This window comes from Salmo trutta, chromosome 5, assembly GCF_901001165.1.
Source record: "Salmo trutta chromosome 5, fSalTru1.1, whole genome shotgun sequence".
NCBI lineage: Eukaryota > Metazoa > Chordata > Actinopteri > Salmoniformes > Salmonidae > Salmo > Salmo trutta.
In genome coordinates, this window is record NC_042961.1 from 48,477,455 (window position 1) to 48,493,324 (window position 15,870).

The 15,870-nt window shown below is 43.0% G+C and overlaps 2 protein-coding genes and 1 pseudogene across 2 annotated transcripts in view; 1 reads left to right on the forward strand and 2 right to left on the reverse strand.

The window, feature by feature from the left end:
• Positions 1–9,013: 9,013 nt before the first annotated feature.
• The window catches only part of LOC115194342 (RNA-binding protein 4B), a 31,091-nt gene continuing 24,234 nt past the window's right edge, over positions 9,014–15,870 (reverse strand). The window contains exon 7 of the transcript XR_003878342.1: positions 9,014–9,385. The gene's annotated coding sequence lies outside the window, so the exon portion shown is untranslated. The remainder of the gene's footprint in view (positions 9,386–15,870) is intronic.
• On the reverse strand, positions 9,458–10,504 carry LOC115194343 (RNA-binding protein 4B-like; annotated as a pseudogene).
• Positions 12,468–14,951, forward strand: tifa (TRAF interacting protein with forkhead associated domain). The gene is made up of 2 exons (XM_029753970.1): positions 12,468–13,239; positions 13,847–14,951. Exon 2 carries the CDS (start codon positions 13,912–13,914, stop codon positions 14,512–14,514), a length of 603 nt encoding a protein of 200 aa, XP_029609830.1. The 5' UTR covers positions 12,468–13,239; positions 13,847–13,911; the 3' UTR covers positions 14,515–14,951.

Here is a 15,870-nt window from a genome sequence, read left to right on the forward strand (position 1 = left end):
TTTTGAAGTCAAATCTCATATACCCAAATACTTCTCAGCAGCTGCCACCACAACATATATTTTCTGCGATTTACTTTCTAATTCTGCGGTACAGTTGATAACCATTGCTATGAGCGCTAAGAAGCCAACCTTACTGAAACATAACTCAATCGTTACCCTATCCCTCTATACCAGCACAAATCTACTACTCACTGTGATCCTCTCAGGATCCCTCACCCTTAACCCATCCTTCTCCACTTTTTTTCACTGCCCAAGACACTTTCACCAAAAATGTCACTCCTACTTGTCCAGATTATTCCTCAACACACACTCAGCTCTTCTTCCTTGCTGTCCATAACCATGTCTATCCGTTCACCACTCTATTGCCCAGCTGCATGGCTTGCAAAGCACACACTGAAGGCGTTTCTCCAAAACCCAACTTCTGTTCCTTAGCTGACTTTACAAGTCTGTCTATCTCTGACTTCACCATACAGGCGCCGTCTCTTTCCAAACCAAAGTTCCTAAGACATGCACTGTCAATTGTGGGACCTTATATAGACAGGTGTGTTTCTTTCTAAATCATGTCCAAACAATTGAATTGGCCACAAGTTTACTCCAATCAAGCTATAGAGAAGTCTCAGGGCGAATCAAAGGAAATTGGATGCACCGGAGCTCAATTTGGAGTATCATAGCAAAGGGGTGTGAATAAAACATTTTAATCCAACTGTCACATGTGCCGAATACAAGTCTAGGACCAAAAGGCTGCCTAACAGCTTCTACCCCCAAGCCATAAGACTGCTGAACAATTAATCAAATGGCCACGGACTCTTTACATTGCCCCCCCCCCCCATTTGTTTTGTACACTGCTGCTACACGCTGTTTACTTTCTATGCATAGTCACTTCACCCCTCCTACATGTACAAATTACTTCAACTAACCTGTACCCCCACACACTGACTCGGTACTGGTACCCCCTGTATATAGCCTCGTTATTGTGTTAGTTATCATGTTTTGGGAAAATATTTTAACTCTTCTTGAACGGCACTGTTGGTTAAGGGCTTGTAAGTAAGCATTTCACTGTAAGGTTTACACTTGTTGTATTTGGCGCATGTGAAAAATAAAGTTTGATTTGAATACGTATGTAAATTACTATATATTTTTGCATTTCATTTTCAATACATTTGCTAACATTTCTAAAACAACATGTTTTTGCTTTGTCATTATAGTGTGTAGATGTGTGAGAAAAAAATTCCAGGTAATCCATTTTGAATTCAGGCTGTAACACAACAAAATGTGGAATTGCCAAGGTGTGTGAATACTTCCTGAAGGCACTGTGTATAGTGTTGTATATCTGTTTTCCTTTGCTTTCTTTTTTGGGCGCTTTTCAACTGTAATGCTCCCTTTTTGAGAGTATGGGTTCCTTATACTGACATTTCATTGTTCCATCTTATATGACATCTAGTGACCCTTTGGGATACTATAGATTACCACAGGTGTTGCGGTCATTATCTCTGGCTCACTGTGTGGCCTTACAGTGGCTTCGGAAAGTATTCAGACCACTTGACCTTTTCCACATTTGTTAGGTTACAGCCTTATTCTAAAATGGATTAAATTGGGGGGTTTTCTCATCAATCTACACAACAATACCCCATAATGACAAAGAAAAAACAGTTTTGTAGAAAGTTTTGCTAATTTATTAAAAATAAAACAGAAATATCACATTTACATAAGTATTCAAAGCCTTTACTCAGTACTTTGTTGAAGCACCTCTGGCAGCAATTACAGCCTCGAGTCGTCTTTGGTATGACGCTACAAGCTTGGCACACCTGTATTTGGGGAGTTTCTCCCATTCTTCTCTGCAGATCCTCTCAAGCTCTGTAAGGTTGGATGGGGAGCGTTGCTGTACAGCTATTTTCAGGTCTCTCCAGAGATGATCGATTGGGTTCAAGTCCAGGCTCTGGCTAGGCCACTCAAGGATATTCAGAGACTTGTCCCGAAGCCACTCCTGCGTTGTCTTGGCTGTGTGCTTAGAGTCGTTGTTCTGTTGGAAGGTGAACCTTCGCCTCAGTCTGAGGTCCTGAGCGCTCTGGAGCATCACCTACAGTGAAGCATCTCGATGTTTCACTGTTAAGATGGTGGCAGGTTTCCTCCAGACGTGACGCTTGGCATTCAGGTCAAAGAGTTAACAGACCAGAGAATCTTCTTTCTCATGGTCAAGAGCCTTTAGATGCCTTTTGGCAAACTCCAAGCGGGCGGTCATGGCCTTTTACTGAGGAGTGGCTTCCGTCTGGCCACTCTACCATAACGGCCTGATTGGTGGAGTGCTGCAGAGATGGTTGCCCTTCTTGAAGGTTCTCCCATCTCCACAGATGATCCCTCCTGTCTCAGCCTCCAGTATTTATGCTGCAGTAGTTTATGTGTCGGGGGGCTAGGGTCAGTCTGTTACATCTGGAGTATCTCTCTTGTCTTATCCGGTGTCCTGTGTGAATTTAAATATGCTCTCTCTAATTCTCTCTTTCTTTCTTTCTCTCAGAGGACCTGAGCCCTAGGACCATGCCTCAGGACTACCTGGCATGATGACTCCTTGCTGTCCCCAGTCCACCTGGCCGTGCTGCTGCTCCAGTTTCAACTGTTCTGCCTGCGGCTATGGAACCCTGACCTGTTCACCGGACGTGCTTGTTGCACCCTCGACAACTACTATGATTATTATTATTTGACCATGCTGGTCATTTATGAACATTTTAACATCTTGACCATGTTCTGTTATAATATCCACCCGGCACAGCCAGAAGAGGACTGGCCACCCCTCATAGCCTGGTTCCTCTCTAGGTTTCTTCCTAGGTTCTTGGCCTTTCTAGGGAGTTTTTCCTAGGGAGTTTTTCCTAGCCACCGTGCTTCTTTCACATGCATTGCTTGCTGTTTGGGGTTTTAGGCTGGGTTTCTGTACAGCACTTTGAGATATCAGCTGATGTACGAAGGGCTATATAAATACATTTGATTTGAAGAACCCTAGAGCTCTGTCAGAGTGACCATCAGGTTCTTGGTCACATCCCTGACCAAGGCCCTTCTCCCCCGATTGCTGTTTGGCCGGACGGTCAGCTCTAGGAAGTCTTGGTGGCTCCAGACTTATTCCAATTAAGAATGATGGAGGGCCACTGTGTTCTTGGGGACCTTCAATGCTGCATACATGTTTTGGTACCCTTCCTTAGATCTGTGGGTCGACACAATCCTGTCTCGGAGCTCTACGGACAATTCCTTCGACCTCATGGCTTGGTTTTTGCTCTGACATGCACTGTCAACTGTGGGACCTTATATCGACAGTTGTTTACCATTCCAAATCATGTCCAATCAATTGAATTTACCACAAGTCGACTCCAATCAAGTTGTAGAAACATCTGAAGGATGATCAACGGAAACGGATGCACCTGAGCTCAATTTTGAGTCTCATAGCAAAGGGTCTGAATACTTGTGTAAATAAGGTATTTTTATTTGAATACATTTGAAGAAAAATCTAAAACTGTTTTCGCTTAGTCATTTGGTATTGTGTGCAGATTGCTGAGGATTTTTATTTTATTTAACCCATTTTAGAATAAGGCTGTAATGTAACAAAATGTGGAAAAAGGCAAGTGGTCTGAATACCTTATATGTCCCACTATTGTTTGTGGAGACATGCTCTGATGAAGGTCGACTGACCGAAAGCTCAGCGACAATTAAAGACATTTGCATCTGACTGGAAGTATGCTGAGACTTTTTCCCTTTGGCCTCCAGCACCTTCACTAATAGATTCTGTCTTTTATCTAATACATTCTGCTAACACTTGTAACAATATTTTTAAATACATAGATGTTTTAGATTACTTTTTATTGGGTAAGAGTGGGAGCATTGTGGTGCAAGGATATTTTGAGAAGCACATACAGCTATGTTTTGACTTCTTTGATCGGCGTGTACATCACCTATCCAGCAGAGGGCAGTAGGCTTCCATAAAGGGAACACACCACACCAAACCAAAAGGATCTTAGATGGATATATATGGGTCAATAGAAAACGATAGATTATCTGCAGGCTACCCCCCAATGGAACTTATACATGATCTGTAAACACATCTGTATTATCGTGTGGCCAGCCTTCCAACATTATGTACAGTACCCTCATTTGGAAAGGGCACTAGTAACCTTGAGTGAACAAACAAGATCATGGTTTTTAAAAAATATTTTATTAGGGGGGAGTGTACAGCTGTATAGACCAATTCAACTATTTTACAGTATAGGTTACAAAACATATGAATGCTTAATGAATTCTACTTTTCTAACTTACCAGGGGCCTAGAACTTCAAACATAGGGGTGCATTCACTAGGAACCCAACGGGCCGAAACAGAGGGGGACTCAGTAGCATTAACTTGTACAATAAGAAACAATTGTTTTCGTTGCTAAATGTTTCACTTTGGTGTACACTAATGAATACATCCCCCAAATCAATATGTACCTGCTGACTAAGACTTTGTCCATGCTTGCTTATGGATGGAATTACACTGAACAACATGTGAAGTGTTGGTCCCACGTTTCATGAGCTGAAACAAAAATACCAAGACAGTTCCCATACACACACAAAAAAAAGGCTTATTTCTTAAAGTTTGGGCACAAATTTGATTACATCCCTGTTAGTGATAATTTCTCCTTTGCCAATATAATCCATGCACCTGACAGGTGTGGCATATCAAGGAGCTGATTAAACAGCATGATCATTACACAGGTACACCTTGTGCTGGGGAAAATAAAAGACCACTCTTAAAATGTGCAGATTTGTTACACAACACAATGCCACAGACGTCTCAAGTTGAGGGAGTGCGCAACTGGCATGCTGACTGCAGAAACGTCAACTAGAACTGTGGCCAGAGAACTCAATTTGAATTTCTCTACAATAAGCCGCCTCCAACATCGTTTAGAGAATTTGGCAGTATATCCAACCGGCCTCACAACCGCAGACCTTGTGTATGGCATCTTGTGGGCGAGCTGTTTGCTGATGTCAACGTTGTGAACAGTGTGCCCCATGGTTGCGGTGGGGTTATGGTATGGGCAGGCATAAGTCAGGGACAACGAACACAACTGCCTTTTATCTATGGCAATTTGAATGCAGAGAGAAACCGTGCCGAGCCCCTGAAGCCCATTGTCGTGCCATTCATCCAGTCATCACCTCATGTTTCAGCATGATAATTCACGGCTCCATGTCGCAAAGATCTGTACACAATTCCTGGATGCTGAAAATTTCCCAGTTCTTTTATGGCCTACATACTCAGACATGTCAACAATTGAGCATGTTTGGGATGCTCTGAAATCACGTGTACGACAGCGTGTTCCAGTTCCCGCCAATATCCAGCAACTTCGCACAGCCATTAAAGAGGAGTGGGACAACATTTCACAGGCCACTGCATGAGGCAAATGGTGGTCACACCAGATACAGACTGGTTTTCTGATCCACACCCCTACCTTTTTTTTAAGGTATCAGTAAACAACAGATGCATATCTGTTATTCCCAGTTATGTTAAATTCATAGATTAGGGCGTAATTAACTTAATTTGAGTGATTCCCTTATATGAACTGTTAAAAACTCAGTCAAATTGACAAAATTGTAGCATGTTACTTTATATTTTTGTTCAGTATATATTTAAAACAAATCTGAATCCTTCACAATGACGTAAAACATTTCCACAACCAAAATCATGTTTACAGAGCATTCGGAAAGAGTTCAGACCCCTTGACTTTTTCCACATTTTGTTACATTACAGCCTTATTCTAAAATTGATGAAGTTTTCCCCCCTCAATCTACACACAAAACCCCATAACGACAAAGCAAATACAGGTTTAGACATTTTTGCAAATGTATTACAAATAAAAAACAGAAATATCACATTAACACAAGTATTTGCTCAGTACTTTGTTGATGCACCTTTGGAAGCGATTACAGCCTCGAGTCTTCTTGGGTATGACGCAACGAACTTGGCACCCCTGTATTTGGGGAGTTTCTCCCATTCTTGTCTGCAGATCCTCTCAAGCTCTGTAAGGTTGGATGGGGAGTGTCGCTGCACAGCTATTTTTAGGTCTCTCCAGAGATGTTCGATCGGGTTAAAATACATTCAGAGACTTGTCCCAAAGCCACTCCTGCGTTGTCTTGGCTGTGCGCTTAGGGTTGTTGTCCTGTTGGAATGTGAACCTTCACCCCAGTCTAAGGTCCTGAGCACGTTTTCATCAAGGATCTCTGTACTTTGCTTTGTTTGTTTTTCCTTCGATCCTGACTAGTCTCCCAGTCCTTGCCGCTGAAAAACATCCCCAAAGCATGATGCTGCACAACCTTGCTTCACTGTAGGGATGGTGCCAAGTTTCCTTCAAATGTGACGCTTGGCATTCAGGCTAAAGAATTCATTCTTGGTTTCATCAGACCAGAGAATCTTGTTCCTCATGGTCAGAGTCCTTTAGGTGCCTTTTGGCAAACACCAAGCGGGCTGTTAGGTGCCTTTTACTGAAGAGTGGCTTCCGTCTGGCCACTCTACCACAAAGGCTGCAGAGATGGGAGAACCTTCCAGAAGGACAACCATCTCCACAGAGGAACTCTGGAGCTCTGTCAGAGTGCCCATCGGGTTCTTGGTCTCCTCCCTGACCAAGGCCTTCTCCTCTGATTGCTCAGTTTGGCCGGGCAGCCAGCTCTAGGAAGTATTGGTGGTTCCAAACTTCTTCCATTTAAGAATGGAGGCCACTGTGTTCTTGGAGACCTTCAATGTCGCAGAAATTGTTTGGTACTTTTCCCCAGATCGGCGCCTCGACACAATCCTTTCTCGGAGCTCTACGGACAATTCCTTCAACCTCATGGCTTGGTTTTTGCTCTGACATGCACTCTCAAATGTGGGACCTTATAGACAGGTGTGTGCCTTTCCAAATCCTGTCCAATCAATTTAATTGACCACAGGTAGACTAATATCAAGTTGTAGAAACATCACGGATGATAAATGGAAACAGGATGCACCTGATCTCAATGGCGAATCTCATAGCAAAGGGTCTGAATACTTATGTAAATAAGGTATTCCTCTTTTTTATACATTTGCAAAACATTCCAAAAACCTGTTTTCGCTTGGTCATTATGGGGTATTGTGTGTAGATTGATAGAAAAATATATATTTTATCCATTTTAGAATACGGCTACAACATAACAAAATGTGAAAAAAAGTCAAGGGGTCAGAATACTTTCCGAATGCACTGTATGTTTAAAGTGCAATCTGGGATAAAAAAATATATATTTTTAACTCCCCCCCAGCTGTTAACCAAACAAGTGGTGATGAGGCTTGAGAAATGTAGGCTAACCACTCAAATTCATAGACGGAGCGATTGATACAAGGACCGACCATCTAGGAGCTAAAAATTGCAGTTTTGAAGCTGCAGTTTGTTTACAAAGAATTTAGTAAAACAAGCTTATATTTGAGGCTCTGATGAACATATTTCTGGGTAGGGCAGTTGAAAGGTCATGAGGCATTTAAGTTGTATTCTTCAAGAATCAATGGCTAGGCCTATACATCATTAACTTAAGTCCCAAAATGTTGATGAATCCCAGATTGCCCCTTTAGATGTTTGGTTGACAATGCACGCAGCCCTTATCTGATATTCTTTTCACTAAATTGGTCTTTTGACCAATCAGCTCAGCTCTGAAAATGATCTGATGTGAAAGTAACTGATGTGATTGGTCACAATTCGAATTAGTGGGGAAAATATATAACATTTGGGATGCCCGTCTAAACGCAGCCATATTGCTTTTTAGTTTTGGAAAGGAAGAACAAAAAAAACTAAAACCCTTACCTGTTCATGCCCGGCCTAAATCAAGCAAACAGAGGTAATTTGCCATTCTCCTGTACTAAATTGGAAAAGACCTTGACTCACGTGTACCTAAATTCATCACGTTTAACTCTTAGTTTCATACAACCCACAACTGATCTTGATTCACATCTTACCTGGTTAAGTTACTGCAGGCTGTGCCAAGAACATCTCTCCAGAGATGCTCCAAGAGCAAGGGTGCTCAGAACACCATCATTCCAAGTGTAATATGTTGAGAACTGGGGACATGACAATGACAATCCAACCCATGACAACTAAATAAATTGATGGGAAGTGAAGGGGTTGATTTAGATAGTTCAATTGTGATTGAGCGCTTGAAGTTGAGGGGAGACATAAGTGATAACGTTATTTCACATTGGTAGAGGAAGATTCTTAATTTATCATCATCAGGCACATAACCCCTTTCACATGATCACGATTCAATGATTAAAATGTAATGAGAAGCAACTGATCATCTGCCATCAAACCACTGATTGTGATAAGAATCTGCGCTAAGATGTTAAGAGATCAAAAAAGTAAAAAATGATTATACAATTCAGTTTGTCCTTTGATGACAAAAAAAAAAAGAACGTTATCCACTTGGGATAACTAGCTACCATAAGCAAATATTTTATCATTTACAAATTAACCAACTACTCAATTGTAGTGGTTTTATTATGCTGTTGTACATTGGTCGCATAACTTCAGATTGAACAAGGAAACACAAGATGGTTCGTATTTAAGTCGATATACAGTCACGATTATTTGCTAATAGTAACATCCTAACGTGTTGATGCTTCCATTCATCAATTTAAGAAATGTGACTTATCAGCGAAAGTTTGTATCATGACACATTACAGTATATCAAGACTAAATATTGGAACGTATAATAAATACGCACGGCTCAAAGGCTTCTGGGAGCCAGAGATTAAAAAGGTAGCTAAAGCACAATACTAAAATAATACCAACCAAAAAAGGCCAAAATAATACAAGTGTAATAAAAGTGTTTTCGATGACGAGAAGTCATGCATTACAATTTCTCCTGAGAATGAAATGCGCTCAGCCGCAGATGAACGCTGTGCGCATCAGGCTACTGTGACGAGGACGCAAATCTTGTTGAAATAAATAAACCTGGAAAGAGGGCTACCCACACACAAGTCAACCGGCCATTACACCCACAGCGAACACGTGTTTCATTTATAAACAATCTACATTCATCGTTCTATTCTCATCATCAGCAAATTGTGAGACACTTCAATCTAAATGGTCAAATTATTACTCTACATCAGTTCCTTACTTTTGCTAATACATGATTTATCTCAATCATTGCCTACACACCAGCAGTGCCAACGAGAGGATTAAGAATTACAATTTGTCGCAGAGCTCTCTTACACATGCTTTTTCTCCCAGTTCAAATATTTCACAGTTAATATGGAGGTTGAGCGAAGAGCGACTGTCAGACCATTCCTCTCAGAACTGAGGCATGAAGCTCGTCTAAAGAGCGCATCAAGTGACCTTGGACCCTCCATATAGAGGACAGGTACTACTTCACCTCCAATTTCCCAATTGAATGTTTGTAGCGCAGGCCTACTCTCACCTTGAGTCAAACGCCGGTGTACACTGCTTAGTAATAGCGGGCCAATGGCAACCTGTCGGCGTAGGGGTCTCTGGTACGGGGCAAGTTGTACATCTGGGGCCGAGAGACGGGTGAGAGTCAGGAACGCTCATAGGAGTAACCGTTACAGGCGGGGGGCATGGGGGGAGGAGGGGCCCTCCGAATGGACTGCGGTCCCTGGCGTAGTATGCAGACGGGGGAGGAGGGAGGCGGAGAAGCTCATATGGATCGAGGCCAGAGGTCATGAAACGCTCCCTGACCATGGAAGAGGGGGGCAGGGGTAAGGAGCCTACACGCCTCTCATCATAGGACATTATGCCACAAGGGGCAGGGCGAGCCCTGTATTTCTCATAGTAATCCACCACGGCATAGCTCTCCCTCTCGCGCTCATAAGCACGCTCTGGGAAAGGGGATCGTCTAAGGGGAGGGGGTGGTGGAGGGGGGGCAGGGTACCCGTGATGAGGGGGTGGGTGACGACCTCTTAGATAGCTAGGGGGTGGAGGATCATGCCTCTCCCTTGGCCAGTATCCCCCCCTTTGAGGTGGGGGGTAGTCTTCTTCCTCCTCGTACCTAAAAAATAATAAAAAATCTTACCCTGGAATTCACCGTTGTCTAATCCCTTGATGGCATCCATAGCCTCGTCGGAGTTGTCCATGTGCACAAACGCAAAGTTTTTAATGATAGCACATTCAGAGACTGTGCCATACTCCTCGAACAATGTGCGGAGTTCATCGCTGTTGCCTTTCTCCACGTTTGTTACGTGGAGTTTGATGGATCCCTGGTTCTTCCCGCGACTAGCCTCGACATTTATCGCCGTGCCATGCATCTTGTAGAGGTGCAGGCTGCTGATGGCTTTGGTGGCAGACTTACGGTCATCCATGTGGACGAAAGCAAAAATCTTGACGATAGCGCATTCTGTGACGGCACCGTACTGGGAGAACAACGCCTGAATTTCATCCTTGTCTGCCTCCCGAGGGAGGTTCCCAATGAAGATCTTGACCATCCTTGAAGCAGTGTTGTAGAAAGCCTGAGGTGAGAGGGGGAAAAGATCAATGATGAGACTGAGGCACAACCCCCCTCCCCAGGGCCACTTAACCAGACAATGTTGTTGGCCCATTTACTCAAAACCTCTAAAATTACTTCATGACTGACTGGATATGCATGTCAAACTTGACTAGATAGCTAGCTAATAATATTATGAAATAGCTAGCATGTACAAGTAGCAAAACTATCTGACTAGCTAGCGAACTAGTTTACATGACAAAGTGCAGTGCACTTATGTCAGGCATCAAGTCGGCTAGCCATCTAGGATGCTAGCTAACCACTTTTGCCAGAAACCAGTTGTTTTCAAACTTCGAAAACACAGATGAGGTTATTTCAGCAACATGACAATGCCAAGGCAAACCAACTTTCATGCAACCAAAAACAAACATTCATAGAAATACAATATTCTAGGTGTTATCTTGTCTAGCTACATGCCTAACAGGCTGACTACACCGCTCGCGTCGTGTGCGCAAGCATTGCAAAATAAATTTTGAAATCTATATTATTCAATTAAGGCACCCACACCGCTCACTCGCACAAGCATCTGTGTTGCCAAGGGCTAAAATATAAGTCAGTTCTATTTGTGAAGCAGATCGAGCTGCAAGTCCTACCTCTCCCATCTCCTCATTGGTTTATAGAAGCAGGTACCCACATGCCATCTCCTCATTGGTTATACCCACGTGGGTGACTGAAAGACGAACTGTGTTGTTGGTTGGTCTTCGTGGTAATACTGTAACGACCCTGGGTTTATACGCGCGGAAATCGACTCTGCCGCTCGAGCATGCTTTTGCGGCACAGTCGATAGCGCGCCGGACTTCGGGCTTGAAGTTTGAGGGTTCGAGACCTGCTCCATGCCGTTTCATTACATTGGTGTCGGAAGTGATCGGACCTTGCATCCACGACAGTGCGTGTGCTTGGCCGGTGAGCGCGTTCCTGTAAGACGTTGAGTCGCAAGCTAGCGCGAGGACGCGCTCTTTGAAAGGAGGGAGTAGTGTAACGACCCTGGGTTTATAAGCGCGGAAATCGACTCTGCCGTTCGAGCATGCTTTTGCGGCACAGTCGACTTCGGGCTTGAAGGTTGAGGGTTCGAGACCTGCTCCATGCTGTTTCATTACAATACTATTAAAGTTTAGATGCCAATCGCCACATAGTCCAAAGAATAAAAAGCCTGGGAGGAGAGATGACTAGAAACGATTCGGTTGACCGGATTGTGTGTGGATTAATTGTCTGAGTAGAGGACCTTGTGCATTTCAGGAAAAATAACAACTCAATGTTTATATCCCAGGACAAATTAGCTAGCAACAGCAAGCTAGCTAAATAGGACAAATTAGCTAGCAAGTGCAAGCTAGCTAAATTGACATAAATGTTTAATGATTTTCGACCTGTCCCCAAATTAATGTAATTGGTTCAGAGTTTGTTTTGATATTTTAACCTGCGTGTCGTGATCGCGTTTGGTGTGGGGGGACAAAATAAATGTATTCACGATGGCGCACGCGCGCAGCCGGTTTGGGTTCCGTGTAAAGTAGCTAGCCAGTTATTCGCCACCTCAACAACACGCGTGTATACGTCCGAAAAGAGGCACTCCAAAAGCTTGTTACTGCAAAAACACTGAGAATATTCTTCAGTACGGGTAGAAAATCCATAAGGATAAACCTCGCGTCAATTTCAAATGTTTTAGTACAGCAGTTATTTAAAGATGTTATCGACCAGAAATATTGAATAGAACACTTAGCTCAATCAGTTAAAGTTAGCTACTTCACTTTCGTATAAAAAATGTCTACACCGTGTTCTAAAAAACGAAAAAAACCCGCCTGCTGAGTTGCGTTATGCTAGCTGATTGGTTAGACAACCATTGTTCTTTGATTAGCCTGTGAATTGACCAATGACATTTTAAGTTGTTACAGCGTTACTAACACCAAGAGTAGGCACGTAATACGGGCCATCAGTCACATGAACAAACAGTGAATAGCTTGAAACTGCCTAGGCAAGTTGAGGTTATTTATTAGCCTAGCTAGGTACATAATAGTATGATTATGCTACTATTCGTACCAACTACTTCGAATGGTATGATTTATGATATTAGCTTGCCTGGTATACGTATTTTATTTTACACATATAGACACATTTTTCTTCACTTTATTATCACCATGATCTGTACAGCTATGTGTCGCAGGCAACCAAGATTCGTTTTACTGCTTCAGGGTTTTGGCATGCTGATTACAGATGGCAATCGATGATTGACAATAGCTCCCCTTTCCCAGAACAGTTAATTTGGCATGCAATTTCATCACAGATAAGAAGCCAGTTGGTTTAATTGATACTGCTCCTTTGTCGACTGTACTCACACGGTCATAAAATAACCCTATGAGCCAGCCTGTTACTGAAAGTCGTAAGGAAGTTGTATAGAGCCTGCCAAGGTGAAAGCATAATCAGACGTTCCTTAAACATCGAACTATAACCGGATCATAACTAGCAGCAGTTCACTGCCACTGGTGGTGCTAATGTATGGTGCGGCTGGTTCTGTCTGACGTAATGATCACCCCCTTCCTGATTGTTTTGTTCCGGCAGTATCCTCCGATACCCGTTATAGTTGACACAACACTTGGTGCGCCAATAGACAACAGTTGTACCGGTTCTAGTAAACAAAGCAAGTCAACCGTCGGAGACAGCCTACTGTATAATGTAGCCTGATCTTTCGAGACGCTACGAGCAAAATAAATAATCCTACAGTTTACCCAACTTTACAGGTAAGATATAGCACGTTTGGAAGTGAACATTCAGAATAGTTTTGTTTGAACGAATGTCATGATATGTGATTCTCATTAAAATGTTAGACAAGCCTAGTATTGTTATTAGTGCTTAAGAAAAACATAAGCGTGGAAGATATTTGCAGATTAAATATCTAGCATGTTCTTCACCTCTCTCTGATGACAATATAGACTTTGACTTTTGTGAAAAAGCAGTCTATCCAAAGCTGTTTCCCTGTCTATACTTGAAAAAGGCTACATTCATATCACAGTGGAATAACTTTAAACCAGTGAACGTTTTAGAGGAAATGCTGACAGGCTGAGGGTGTGGAATGATGCAATTCTGACACAATTCTAAGAACTAAAAATGTTAGAACAAATATCGAAACCACTTGAGATTTTGTACTGCTTTATGGAAACACATTCTGAACATTCTTCCTATGAACATTCTTCCTATGGATTAGAGCAATAGAATTAAGTGTTTTTCATTCCATCACCCTCTGACATCCTCTATCTGAGCTGTTATTCTCTGTCTAGTAATGAGACTTATTTAGTGCCAGAATAACAAAAAGTAATCAATTTGAATATTCTTCTGTTTTTCTCTTAGACCAAGTGAACCTGAAAGTGAAAGACAACATCCCTTCAATTGCATCAGCCATCATTAGACCCATCATGGAAGTGTCTCACACGGTGGAAACAGAGGAGCTGATGACATGCCTCCAGATCCAGCTCTACCACCCCCAGCAGGCTTCCAGGGCTCTGTACCGCATGTTGCCTCTGGACACCAGACACAAGCTCCAGGCCGAGGACCCAGTAAGGCTGGGCCGGGATGCCCAAGCATGCACCTTCGTGCTGGCCGACCCCCGTGTCTCCCGCAAGCAGCTGTCTTTGCAGGCCTACCGCACCTCCAACAGCTCGGACATGCTATTTTCTGTGCAGAACCTGAGCCAGAAGGGACGTGTGACTGTCAATGGGTTTGAGCTGGGGTTCCTGGAGAGGGCAGAGTTGCCGGGTAAGGCCCTGATCCGGTTCGGGGAATATGAGATGCTGATACGCCGTGAGAATGGAGAGGCGAAGGGGAGCTTTGAGGTGGAGTTTGGGGTGCTGGCAGTACCCCCTTCCAGAGAGATGGGCATGGTCGTGCCAAATATGGTGCCCGTCTTGGACACGGGCTCAGACCTTTCAACCAATGGCATCCCACCACTCATGAGCCAAGGGCCAATGGAGATGGATGAGACAATCATGTACCAATCAGGCAGTGCACTTCTTTCATAAAATAGTTTTACTGCAATGACAGCCATATTGTTTTGATTATATTGTATTATTTTCTCTTTAACTAGAAGCAGTTTTCTTGAAAAATGCTGATGTTAAACATTCTGAAATCTTAAATCAAAATGTTGACTCTATATGGCGCCAAGATATCAGTACCTCAAATGTTTTAATATTATACCTTACAACCCACTCCTCAAGTATTATTCAGACTGTTACGTTATTTTATAAAATGTGAAACTAAAGCTTGTGAATATTACCCTTTTCCATGATACCCAAATAAGAGCAAGTATCAGAATTCAATGAAGGATGGGGTTAGGGTGAGGAAGGATACTGTTTTGTAAATGTTGATAATAGTAAAACTGTTTTATTTGATTATCGTGTTACACATTGTATTAAAGGCTTTGGCAAGTACAAGTAATTAAAATTTTACCTGCGAGGAACCAAGGCGAGGAACCATGTTTTAGTCTATCTGCATGTGAGATGACCCCAATTTGCTCACATTGACCCCATCTGCCTCACTATTCTCACCTGTGACGCCTCAGATGGAGCACTAGGAGCTGTCCTCTCACAGCTGCAGAGTGGCATTGAGAGGCCCGTCGCCTTCGCCTCAAGAGCCCTGAGCCCCACTAAACAGTACTCTGTGGGTGAACGAGAAGCACTGGCCTGTGTCTGGGCGTGCGAAATGTGGCACCTCTACTTATATGGCCGGCTGTTCACGTTTCGAACCAACCACCAGTCCCTCACTACGCTACTGTCGGCATTTGGAACTGGCCACAAGCCACTTCAGGTTCAACAGATGGGCCGACTGCCTCAGACAGTATGACTATCAGCTGAAGTTCACTCCGGGGAGGGATAACGTGGTGGCAGACCTCCTCTCACGCTCCTCTGATCGTCTTGCCAGACGACAACGAAACAGAGCTCGTACAAATACTCTACGCTCCCCTTCAGTCAGCCGTCTCACTGGAGGAGCTGAAGCAAGCATCGTAACAGGATCCCACACTTTAACCGGATCAACCTGTAAGACAGCATGTTTCACTTATCGCCAGTATCCAAAAACTTTGCACAGCCATTGAAGAGGAGTGGGACAACATTCCACAGGCCACAATCAACAGCCTGATCAACTATATCCGAATGAAATGTGTAGAGCAAATGATGGTCAAACCAGATACTGACTGGTTTTCTGATTCATGTCCCTACTTTTTTTTTTATAGGTACAGTATCTTTGACCAACAGATGCATAACTGTATTCCCAGTCATGTGAAATCCATAGATTATGGCTTAATTAATTTATTTCAATTGACTCTTTTCCTTATATGAACTGTAACTCATTAAAATCTTTGAAATTGTTGCATGTTTTTG

Bases quoted from the DNA above. Each gene is read 5' to 3' on its own strand.
- tifa (XM_029753970.1), top strand. From the start codon at position 13,912: ATGGAAGTGTCTCACACGGTGGAAACAGAGGAGCTGATGACATGCCTC.